Below are 13,291 nucleotides of genomic sequence, written 5' to 3' on the forward strand. Positions count from 1 at the left end.
TTTGTATAGCTGTCGATTAGTGCAATATTGTGTATACATTTATATTTAAGGATACGGTGTATATATTATACTATTTATAATTACTTACAGCAATAGTCACTTCAACAATACATGTATTCGCAATGGCATAGTATAACTTCTTTGGACAGCTGGAGCTAAACAACATTCCGAAGTTCAGATTTTGACCGAAGATAGTTAGGCATCTTCTGACGCTCTAGCTAATATGGCATATTATTACAGTCCAAATCTCTTATTACCTCCTTTTCAACCAAAGCGTTCGCAACAACCCATAGACGAAATGATCATCTCAACAACACAAGCTGTAACGTCTCATCAAATATACAGCAGCATCATTGTGGAATTATCTACCACTGGAAATAAAACAATCCCCAAACTTATCATCTGTTAAAAAAAACCGTTTTAGACAGACTTTCCCTAAACTGTTTCTTGACCTCAGAAAGCGCGCAGAGCATACTTTATTGTGTGAATATTGGCGCTATATAAGTTATTTATGTTGTTGTTGTTGTGGCACGGGTGGCCCAGTCGTCTGTGCAAGAGTTGCGTCCATTGAGCACGCCAGAAACCTATAATTGTGGGTTCGAATCCCGGTTCGCCCCGATTATGTTTCTTAGTTTGTCAGCACCATGCCCCTGCTCGTGGGTTTTCACCGAAGTGGTAAACGTCTGAGACCTGCATCATTTCGGGCTTTCCTCCCACATTAAGCTGACAGGTCGTGATATAATTGGAATACTGTTAAAAACGGCGTTAAACCCAACTCACTTACTCCATACCCACGCGCAAATGTCTACAATTATTGAAAGAGACTATAGATTTTCTAGATATATTCTGAGGACATCATCACTATTGTGTTCATTTTCTGTAATTCCTACAAACAACAGACAATATTATATCTGTTATCGAGCGATTAGGTCATTATGATTGTATCATATATAAATATAATATATCACTTTGGAAGCTGAGAATATTGAATGAGTACATCGCGTGTACTGGAGGTCACTCTGTACCTCACGCGCTGAAGAGTTCCTTTCTATTTCTACATGTGGGGTTTGTGATATCACAAGACGTCCTCACTTGCTCTCATGATGTTGTCGAAGACAGCTGTGGGGATCGCCGCGGGAGCTGGCCTTTGTTTCCTTGGTTATTGTATATATTTTGACAAGAAGCGAAGAAGTGATCCAAATTTCAAACAAAAATTAAGAGAAAGTAAGTTATCACCGCGTTCTACATGGCAACAGCTCGAGATTAATTTGAACACATTTATCTCTGATGCAATGCTCGATGTGAATGACACCTGCCTTGATGTCACAAAATAGTTAACGGAATTACTGACAGAATGAAAAGGGTCACAGTCACAGTCAAAATGTAACTGAATAGATAATTTCATGTAAAAGTTGCTTGGTATTTCTTCAACAAAATGAGAAACAGTCCACTAAACAGTGCATCACATTGTACACAATTTGTGATGATCGGTACACTACACATAGCTAGTATTATTGTATATTAATTTTAGTTATTGCATATTAATCAGGGACCATTGTAAGGGATGTAATTTCTGGCTACCCATTATTCAGTCTAAAGATCAAGTCGACTATGTGTCTAGCTGAATGTTTCAAACAGCAGACACTACAGACACGTTCAAGACAATATTCTGTTTTAGCCACATTGTCCGAAGCTTGAGATTGTTTAAGTTTGTTCGGTCAAGTTTGGTCAACTCAACTGGTAATATATATTTTTTAACATTAAGCCGAGATAATCACTCCCTCACTCTCCTCCCTTTTGTAATATTATTCTTTTATTTATTTGCTGCTTAAAGACATTTTCCATCATGACCTGAAACATATGGACATTTAAGATGGACTGGTCTTTTCATTTGTTTGTTTTGAATGGGTATGTCCATCTTCCTGAGGCTAGAGAGTTAACGAGTATTTGCAAAGTCCTCACAAAATCGCGCACCGAAATCGAAATCCGGTTCGTTAACTGTCATGCAGAGTTCGGTCGATTGCAGGATTTGCAAAGCATGCGCACCGCCAACTCGTTGTCAACAGATATTTTCCAAATCTTTTCAAGTTTTTAATCAAGGTGCTCACATGATTTGATGCACTTTGTGATGTAAGACCCCTTTTATCACGATAGGTGGAATCTGTTTGGTCCATAGGAGAGGCATAGAAGGGACATAACTCGTAACAGCTAATGGTGGCGCTACAATCGAGCCCAGGAATTCCAGCTTAGTTCGACAAGGGTGGAAACTGGACTTTTAAAGTCAGTTAACGCACTTGCCTCGGGAAGATGGTGTCGCTGTGGCATCCAGGGGGTTTACTCTCTGAAAAAACGATTATGTTGACATAACAACAGATACTGTAACTGATAATAATAACAAACAAACTCGCAGATGATTTCGAGTTTGTTTATTTGTATTATGAATTATCAATAATACAAATCAGTTAACTCTCTTGCCTCGGGAAGAGGGGGTACGTCAGTAGGTTACATTTAACTGACTGTTTTTTTGTGTTAAGCGGTGTGCACCCTGGGTGTTATTAACATGGTATAGGACTACCACTACTTACAATGTTTTTCACGCGAACCCGGGAAGAGCAAAAAGAAAGAATTGGGAAAGTAATTAGGGAACATAGATTAAGAAAAATAAAATAGCGCATCAGTTATGTTGACAAAGTTTTGCTAGGCATATGCTCGCCATTCTGTGATTTTCTTATCACTGTTTTGACTTGTAGCAGAAACTAATGATTTAACCTCAGCTTTGCTTATCATATTGTGTGTTTACACATATATTAACTGAAAGAAAAACAATGACTTGTGAAATTTTGCAAAAATGGCATAAAAACCTAAATTGAATTTAACCCACACAATCATTTGCCAACACAGACAAATCCCCACATGGACATTTCCCCAAACAGACAATTCCCCACATGGACAGTTCCCACATGGACTTTTTCCCCACTGTGACAATTCCTCACATGGACCTGTTGTATGTGACCCAGCAACACCTGTCACTTCTGTCACTGATGTGATCCTTTCTTACTCTTCATTCAGTTCCAATTTCCTCCACTTCTTATACGAAACTGTTAGAAAACATTTTACACTACTTTGATCCCACCCCCATTGCATACAAAATGTAAAACAACTAGCTAGTGAGACCTGTCTGTAATCCTTACTTTAAGATTAATTTACTCCCAATTTACTCCGCTAATTCCCCAAAACATCAGCCCTTTTATGGAATATACCTAAAATACATTGCAAAGACAACAAACCCTACTTTCACATTGATTACTAAAAAACATGTTTTTTTCATAACTCAAGTCTGCCATTGTCTAAAAACAAAAATATTGTAGGGTGTAGGGAATTGTCCCGGTATTGGTGGGAAATTGTCTTGTAGTGAATTGTCCAGACACACATTTGTATGTGTAAAGTCTGACTGGTCAGCTGGGATAGCACGTGTTACAACTATTTTTCATGATGTATTATCGGTCATTGCTTTGAACAATGTTTTTACAACATGTATTAGGGTTTTACCTTGACTTACATGACATCGCTGAAGTGTATTGATTTTGAAGTTTCCAAATTAAATTCTTTTAGTTATAAGCTTTATTCATCGCACTATGCAAGGGCATATTAAAAATGGAAGTTTTCTTCTATTTTAGGGAGGAAAAAGGCAAGTTCACAGCGACCTGGGAAAGCCACTGTTCAGGTATGTGTATTAACATGATTAATGGGGGTTTTTTGGGGGGTGGGGGGTGGGGGGTGAGGGGATTGTTATTTTGCTTAAATTAGTCCCTGAAATACAAGGAACTTTTACAAAGCCTCAACATTAATCATTGCTAGACATCATGGTTTGGGAAATTTGTTATTCCAATGTGAATTTGTTTTGCTGATATTTCTTGCAGACTCGGGGCCGAATATTGGCCTCTAAACTGGTCTTGATAAATCCTGCTATGCTAGTCGTAAGAAGCAACCAAATGGATCAGGTGGTCAGGCCCGGGGATTTGGTATCCCAATCATCAATGGTCAAGACTTAATTATTTACAGACTGCCATCACATAGCTGGAATATTGCTGGAAATATGAATAAGAAATGCAATATAGTTCAAAATGACTTGTTATTAAAACATGAGGAATACATTTGTTCAAGATGCCTTGTCAGTGTTGCTTCACTATTTGCGAACTGTTTTCCCAATCTATAAGCTTATCAGTGTCATCTGTTTTTACCATAAATTGTCATATTCTGGTCTCTGAGTTTGACAGTAAACCTGCAAAGATGCTTTAGTTACTACAAAACGAAAATGCTGAAAATATGCTGACGTGGCTTAAAGTATACTTTTCCCTCACAATACAATATCAATGAGATGATAACAGTTTTGTTTGTGTTGTAAGTTTTATTGTGTTGAAAAATCATGGTCAATTGTTCATTGCACAGATTCCAGACTTGAGCAATCCTGAGGCAATGCAGCGCTTCTTTCTTCAAGAGGTACAGCTTGGAGAAGAACTACTGGCTACAGGTAACATGATACAATGGAGCAACTCCTACCCCCTGTCCCCTCCCCTCTACTTGTGATTCAGGACAACAATTGTGTATCATGGTACCATGAGGGAATAGATGATTGCTTATGCTGTGAGCCACTAACTTCCCCGCATAGATCATTGCTTATGCTGTGAGCCACTAACTTCCCTGAATAGACCTTTGCTTATGCTATGAGCCACTAACTTCCCCGCATAGATCATTGCTTATGCTATGAGCCACTAACTTCCCTGAATAGACCTTTGCTTATGCTATGAGCCACTAACTTCCCCGCATAGATCATTGCTTATGCTATGAGCCACTAACTTCCCCGAATAGATCATTGCTTATGCTATGAGCCACTAACTTCCCTGCATAGATCATTGCTTATGCTGTGAGCCACTAACTTCCCTGAATAGATCATTTCTTATGCTGTGAGCCACTAACTTCCCTGAATAGATCATTTCTTATGCTATGAGCCACTAACTTTCCCGCATAGATCATTGCTTATACTATGAGCCACTAACTTCCTCGCATAGATCATTGCTTATGCTATGAGCCACTAACTTCCCTGAATAGATCATTGCTTATGCTGTGAGCCACTAACTTCCCTGAATAGATCATTGCTTATGCTGTGAGCCACTAACTTCCCTGCATAGATCATTGCATATGCTGTGAGCCACTAACTTCCCTGAAAAGATCATTGCTTATTCTATGAGCCACTAACTTCCCCGCATAGATCATTGCTTATGCTGTGAGCCACTAACTTCCCTGAATAGATCATTGCTTAAGCTGTTAGCCACTAACTTCCCTGAATCGATCATTGCTTATGCTGTGAGCCATTAACTTCCCTGAATAGATCATCTTCATGTTGTTGACTGCAGAGACACAATGCGTACAACACTGTAGCCACTCAAAAGACTGATTTATTTTATGTGAAACACTAGCCCTCAGATATATTGTACAGAACAGTTGTATTTCACACATTCTATCAACACCTTTGGTGTGTAGTTCAAAGGTATTCTATTTATATCAGTATTCTTCAAGATTTTCCAAGTATGGACCTAATTTGTGACAAACAATTCTGCTTTTCTCAAGTTTTATATGGGCGATAAGAAAAGACATGGTTATTGCTCACAGCTTTATGCTAATATGAACAGAACTTGCCCGTTGTCATGGAAAAGAATAATTATCGTATGTATTTCTTAACGTTATATTTGGACCTTTTCAAAACTGTTTGTTTGTTCATGTTGGTCGTGGTCAGTATGTGTCAAGATCAGTAGACTCAGTTTCACAGCTTACACTCAGCCAACAGAAACAGTGCCAGTGGCCAGATTAAGCATCAAAGTCCAAGGTCATTGTCATATTCCCTATGTTAAAAGTGAAGAAAAAATGTGCGCACTATACTCAAGAAACTACGGTACAACATATATTTACTTAAAGACACTGTAGCCTCTAACAGGGATGCGAGGGACAAAATTGGATGGAGAAACGATGGAGAAAGGGTGAAAATAGACAGAAAATAGACATATTCTGACAGTAATATTTTTTGAAGAAGCACAATGTAGTTCATGATACAAATGAGTGTTTCATAGTCAACAAACATTCAGATTTCAAAGGTTGTGGTATTTTCTCCCCCTATCAGTCTTATAACAGCATCACTATATGCAGAGTAGTAACTACCATTGTGTTTGATGTAAAGGCAACCAAGATCATTCCTGTGTTGGATAATGTTTTACTGATTGTGCAGAATGTATTCAATGAGTGTGATGTGTTGCAGGTGACATGGAGGGTGGCGTGGAGCACCTGAGCACCGCCGTGGCCGTGTGTGGGCAGCCCCAGCAGCTGCTGCAGGTCTTACAGCAGACCCTCCCCCCTCAGGTGTTCCAGCTCCTGGTGCAGCGACTCCCGTCAGTCAGTCAGGTGAGAACAATACGCCCCCCTCAGTCAGGTGAGAACAGTATCCTTCCTCAGTCAGGTGAGAACAATTCTTCCCCTTCTGTCAGATGAGGACAATATTCCCCCTCAGGTGAGAACAGTTCTTCCCCCCGTAGTCAGGTGGGGATAATATTCCCCTTCAGTCAGGTGAGGACAATATTCCCCCTCAGGTGAGAACAGTTCTTCCCCCCGTAGTCAGGTGGGGATAATATTCCCCTTCAGTCAGGTGGGGTTAATATTCCCCCTCAGTCAGGTGGGGATAATATTCCCCTTCAGTCAGTTGATGACAATATTCCCCCTCAGTCAGGTGAGGATAATATTCCCCCTCAGTCAGATGGGGACATATTCCCCTTCAGTCAGTTGATGACAATATTCCACCTCAGTCAGGTGAGGATAATATCCCCCCTCAGTCAGGTTAGGACAATATTCCCCCTCAGGTGAGAACAATTCTTCCCCCCTGTAATCAGGTGAGGATAATATTCCCCTTCAGTCAGGTGGGGACATATTCCCCCTCAGTCAGGTGAGGACAATATTCCCCCTCAGTCAGGTGAGGATAATATTCCCCCTCAGTCAGGTGACAGCACGTCTTCCCCTCCTTCCCCACCCTATCAGTCAAGTGAGATCAACACTTTCTCCCCAGTCTGGTGATTTACCTTTCATGACCAATGAGGTTAAAATGTAAGTTCCCATAAGCAAGAATTGCAGCGCCGAATTCCAGCTTGTAACTACAGACTGGCTTTCACTTCTATTATCACTTATCCTCCTTAAATGTGGTATATTTTCATCACTCGTAGCTCCCAGTAACTCTGCTTCAGCTATCTACTAACATATGTGTTCCTCTTCAGCGTCTGTCTGGCGGTCTACCCACTGGTGGTCCCGAGGTATCTACCCTGGAAGAGGATGACCTTGAGTGACCTAGACGTCTGCTACTGGACATTCCTGGGTTCACTTGCACAAAGCCATCAAGACATTGATCCCCATGACGGATGTGTGATTGTCCTCACTCCAAGATTACTTTGTGCAAATCGGCCCTGGTCAGTGTTTCTTAAGTGATCACTCCACAACATTGTGTGTTTGTGTGTGCAAGAACACTTATGGAAAGAGTTATCTCCCTTGGAAAATATTCATGAGACTTTTTCATCCACAGGTATCGGTCTCAAAAGCTCCACAAACCTATCTACTGTACTCACCGACAAAAGAAATGTGAGAAACATATATGTTGGTTACTATATGAAGAATTACTGATATTCAAGAGATTGGTTTAATGCACAAACAAACATACTGATTTGTTGTGTGAACCGACACTCAACACATCACATGTGACGTCACCTATCCTTGACTGGAGATGCACCATTTGACTCGCGCAGGATTAGTATGTTTGGAAATCTCATGCAACATATTGTGATAAGAATAAAGACACTGTGCTAACACTTGACTGATTATCATTAAGTGGTACACATTGGAAACATCTTCTCTTAACGTACATTCTTCTCTATATGTTTTATGTTTCGCATTTCTTTCTGCGGTGAGTATATATGTTGAAAGGGATTTGACCCAGTATATATCACATAGATAATATATTGTGTTTGGGGTGGTTTTATTTAAATGTTTTGGAGAAAGGGATGTATTATTATTGAATCAAATGTCTGCTTTTTACCTGGCCATGAAACAAGGTGGCATTCTTTGCCTGGATTCTATTTGAGCGTATGTAATTATAAAACATCAGTTAAATCAATACCATATTGTCTTGAGTATAGTACGCACTTTTTTTCCAAAAAACACAGCTGTGTAGAAAAACAAATGATCTGTTAACACACCGAAACCTTGTTAATCCAGATCAGGTTTGTCCGGAAACCTCCGCATCCAGGGGATTGTTTGGAATGCTTATGTAATCACAGAGATATTACTACATGCATGTGATTTGTTGATCCAGAAACTTGTTAATCCAAAGGGGGGATCGGGTAGCCTAGTGGTTAAAGCTTTCGCTCGTCACGCCGAAGCCCCAGGTTTGATTCCTGACATGGGTACAATGTGTGAAGCCAATTTCTGGTGTCCCACTCCGTGATATTGTTGGAATATTGCTATAGGCGGGGTAAAACCCATCTTCCCGAGGCAAGAGAGTTAACTGACTTTAAAAGTCCAGTTTCCACCCTTGCCGAACAAGGCTGGAATTCCTGGGCCTGGTCGTAGCGCTACCAGTGGCTATTACCAGTTATGTCCCTTCTAAGCCTCTCCTATGGACCAATCAGATTCCACCTCTCGTATTACTTGCACCTTGATTAAAAACATGAAAAGATTTTGAAAATATCTGTTGACAAAGAGTTGGCGGTGCACATGCTTTGCAAATCCTGCAATCGACCGAAATCTGCACAACAGTTTACAAACAGGATTTCGATTTCGTTGGGCGATTTTGATTGGACTATGCATAGACTCGTTAGTCCAGCCAAATTGTAACTCCATAATACCAGCCTAGTTCGGCAAGGGTGGAAACTGGACTTTTATAGTCAGTTGACTCTCCTGCCTCAGGAAGATGCGTAAAACCATACTCACTGTTAATCCAAATGATTTCACTGTGAACGGCCGGCTCTGTCTGGAGTAACATGGTTTCATTGAAATATGACACCAATGTTCATAGATTGTTGTTATCTATGTAATACACCTGACTCGTCAAAACACCATGGCACACTGTGTAACTGATACTGGATTTTTCACTCCATTCAGTGATTACATGACAAAGGACACACTAAAGGAAAAAAATGGCTAATGTTAAACTCTTACTCAAATGATCTAGATCTGTTATGTAGCCATAGTCCATAGATCTTGATGACATCCTGATAAGCATACACTGGCTACATCCCCCGATTACCAGCTGGTTACGGACAAATTAGAGGCAAGCTGTGTGCAGACGGACTGTGATATCTTAGGCCGGATAGTATGTCCTGCATCACGTCATGAACATGTAGAATTGCAGATGTTGGAGACCAGATTATGGACTCTTCGTCACAGCCAAGTTGGATTGACAAGATCATGAACACTGTTTGATGCTTAAGAGATTAATATCCACTCAGTTCAAGTTACCTCAGTCTAATGCTGAGCATGTCACATCTGATTGTCTTCCCCATTTTTACTGTTTTCTTGTATTTTCGGTCGTCTCATTCAACATCCATGCCATTAGATCGATACTGTAGAATGTATGATATGAATGAGTGCATGTGTCTCTGTCATACACGAATAAATCATCATAGCTTATACACCTTTGCCTTATTTGTATTGTGACATGACAATTCAGTCATCGTGAAATGTTCAATGCTACACTGTTGAGAACATCTCAATGTTAGTTATATTTCGCGGCCACAATCAGCTGTATTCCCGCTAGATCACAGCAGCCGGTAATCAGTCAAGTCGGGACCAGACAAACAGTGGTTGGTTGCATCAACCAAGTCACGGAGCCTGACCACTCAGTGTAGTTAGCCCATCGCTGTATAAGTGCAATAATCTTGACTGCGATGTTAAACCCTATTTCACCTTACCTAGGTAGCTCTTACGGAAGGCCTGAGGTACTGGGAATCCCCAAAATGGACACCTATACTTGAAATATAATAAGTTAATAATAAATTATAGATTTTTATAGAGCTTGCTATCTAGATAGTCCCTGCTCAATAGTGATGTCGTATGTTCTTTTGAAGAGTGTGCTGTTGGGGGTTGACTGGAAGCTGCTGACATCATTGCATCTGGCATCCACTGGAACCTCAATCCATAGAGCTCTATGTAGAGAAAAAAATGTGGACAACAATCATATATATTCTGGGATTTAGACCAGACTCCGATCTGTGGAAGATCATGCAATACATGGCGGACATGTACAATGGCCACCTTGGCAGTTGTCTAAAATTTACTGTGTGAAATCAGATTGAAGACCATAGTCACTACCAGTGAAATAAGTATACATACACTTATGATCCTAGTAAATTGAAATGATATTCACCAACAAACTACCTCTTAGACATGGTCTCAGATTGAATAAACTTCAGTTGACCTTTGTAGAAAGTCAAGGCCACCAGAATTTAAAACAGTCTATAGATATGGTTTTCATCTATGAATATAACATATTTCATCAGATGTCATGCAAAAATGATTCATCAATAGTTTCAGAGAATATCACCACGATTCATTGTTGGAGAGTATGGTTTTAAGAAAAACAGCTAGTAAAACACATCCTGTTTAACTGAAGGAATTCTGTTTTATCATTAATACCAAAAGTTAATTTTGTGTGAAAAAGATATCAAAAGTCAACATTAAGATTTATTTCTTATTGCAAGTTGTTTCAACAAAATCAGTAGACTAAGAAAGGGAAGCAGAAACATATACTCAATTACAAAAGTTCCTCTAACACCAATATTTTAGTGTACTTTTCAAACAAGTAAAGTTTGGTTTTCAATATTGTACTACATGCATGGAATCAAGTCACAAAAACGCAACTGCTACAGAAAAGCATGCATTCCATGCAACAGTTGACTTTTATGCAAGCCCCATGCATTTCACTACCCAAGAATGGGTACAAAAACTTGCGTTAACGGGATTCCATATGCATTGTTTAGTATCGTGCTGACAACAACCACTCAGAAAAACAACAAAATTACGCAATTATTCAACATTACAAAATGCTACGCCTGTCCGAAAATGAACGTTTGCGAGCCATTGGTATGCTTGAAGTAGGATCCAGTCAACGTGATGTTGCAAGACAATTTTAAGTTCACAGAAACACCATTTGGTGTTCATGGCAACGTTGGCAACAGACGAATACAGTCAGAGACCATCCTCGGAGTGGTAGGCCACGCGTAACCAATAATTGATAAGACAACTGTATTCGAACAATACACCTACGAAATCGATTCCAGCTAGCAACAGTGACTGCAAGAAGCATCCCCGGCCTTCGACGAATATCTTTGCAAACCGTATGTCGTCGCCTCAGATGTGCAGGGATTGTCGCCAGACGTCCCATTTTGACAGGAAACCACCGTCAAGCACGTCTACAGTGGTGCAGACAGCGTCTACGCTGGACGGCCATGCAGTGGGGACAAGTTCTATTCACCGACGAGTCTCGTTTTCACCTCAGCAACAGCGATGGACGGATCCGAGAGTGCCGACGTCGAGGTGAACGTTACGTCAATCAATGTGTCATGGGAGAAGATCGGTTCGGGGGCGGCAGCTTTATGGTATGGGGTGGGATTACAGCAAGACAGAGGACCCGTTTGATAGTGGTAGAGGGAAATCTCAATGGACAGCGCTAACGCAACGAGATCATCGGCCCTGTTATTCTACCGTTTTTGCATCGTCATGGCCCAGGTATTACCTTTCAACATGACAACGCCCGGCCTCATATTGATCGACTTGTTCAGGATTCTCTTCAACAAAACGATGTGAATGTCATCCCCTGGCCGGCTCGATCTCTCACCAATCGAGCACACGTGGGATGAGATGGATCAGCGCCTTCGACGTCAGCCACGTGTTCCACAGACACTCCAGGAACTTCGAAGCATGCTCCAGCAGATATGGACAGATATATCCCACAGGAGTTTGTGAGACGCCTGGTCCATTCCTTGAGACGAAGAAGTGCTGCTTGCATCGCAACCAGAGGTGGACACACGCTATTGATTTGTAAATTTACATTTTGGCATGTTCCATGGGTTTTTTTATGAAATCACTCATGTTCTGAAGTCAGTATGGCAAATTAAACCATTTTAACACTTACAGGAGTCATTTATCTGTTGCAAACCGACGGTCACACACAAGATAACATCGATAATTTCTTAAATTCACACACTACATTACCTGGACTATTCCCGAAAGTCACACACTACATTACATGGAATATTTCCGAAAGTCACACACAACATTACATGGAATATTTCCGAAAGTCACACACTCGTTACATGGACTATTCCCGAAAGTCACACACTACATTACATGGAATATTTCCGAAAGTCACACACTACATTACATGGAATATTTCCGAAAGTCACACACTACATTACATGGAATATTTCCGAAAGTCACACACTACATTACATGGAATATTTCCGAAAGTCACACACTACATTACATGGAATATTTCCGAAAGTCACACACTACAATACATGGAATATTTCCGACATTCACACACTACATTACATGGAATATTTCCGACATTCACACACTACAATACATGGAATATTTCCGACAGATACGATCGAATTTTATTTGTTAATAGTAAGGACCCGAAGGATGTATTGGAACAAGATCTGTGATATACGTTCTCAGGTCAAAATCGAGTTACAATAGAACCAATTAGACAGCGATATCAACCATATTGACGACCTTTTCTATAATGTCATACTTCTGTTGTCGACGCGAGTCATGGGTGTGTTTCAAGTGCCTTCATCCCTGACAAGCCAGTGCCTCCAAGCTGACTCGTGATCCTCTCTAGACAATCCGTGTCAGTTCGTACTCCTCTGATATTGGCTCGGGCCATCAGTTCGGACAGCTAGGAAATTAATTGGGCTGTCTAATACGCGATGATTCTTCCGTGTACGAGACTTCGACTATGTCTGTTCCTATAGAAATCTACGACAAGAACTATTAGCATTATCGGTTGATGTTTGGTGAGAATAATATAGTTATGGAATTTCCTGTTTATAAATAGGTAGACAACACGGGTAGACCTGACGTGGACAACAAATGGTAGTCAATACGTGTGGATAGTCATGAAGAGGTGTAGGGTAGACAACATGGGTAGACCTGGCGTGGACAACAATGGTGGTCAATACGTGTGGATAGTCATGAA

General features: G+C 40.5%; 1 protein-coding gene across 1 annotated transcript; it reads left to right on the plus strand.

The window, feature by feature from the left end:
- The first annotated feature begins 1,024 nt into the window (after positions 1-1,024).
- Positions 1,025-9,717, plus strand: LOC139443264 (mitochondrial import receptor subunit TOM20 homolog). Its single transcript, XM_071224236.1, has 5 exons — positions 1,025-1,224; positions 3,678-3,724; positions 4,450-4,531; positions 6,311-6,453; positions 7,314-9,717. The coding sequence occupies exons 1-5, from the start codon at positions 1,101-1,103 to the stop codon at positions 7,380-7,382; spliced, it is 465 nt and encodes a 154-aa protein (XP_071080337.1). The 5' UTR covers positions 1,025-1,100; the 3' UTR covers positions 7,383-9,717.
- Positions 9,718-13,291: the final 3,574 nt, after the last annotated feature.

Source organism: Haliotis cracherodii, unplaced genomic scaffold (genome assembly GCF_022045235.1).
Source record: "Haliotis cracherodii isolate W230 unplaced genomic scaffold, xgHalCrac1.p SCAF_5, whole genome shotgun sequence".
NCBI lineage: Eukaryota > Metazoa > Mollusca > Gastropoda > Lepetellida > Haliotidae > Haliotis > Haliotis cracherodii.

Excerpts from the sequence above, each read along its gene's own strand:
- LOC139443264 (XM_071224236.1), top strand. The coding sequence starts at position 1,101 with ATGATGTTGTCGAAGACAGCTGTGGGGATCGCCGCGGGAGCTGGCCTT. Across the intron at positions 3,725-4,449 it reads CTGGGAAAGCCACTGTTCAG|ATTCCAGACTTGAGCAATCC; the intron begins GTATGTGTATTA and ends TTCATTGCACAG. Across the intron at positions 4,532-6,310 it reads AGAAGAACTACTGGCTACAG|GTGACATGGAGGGTGGCGTG; the intron begins GTAACATGATAC and ends GATGTGTTGCAG.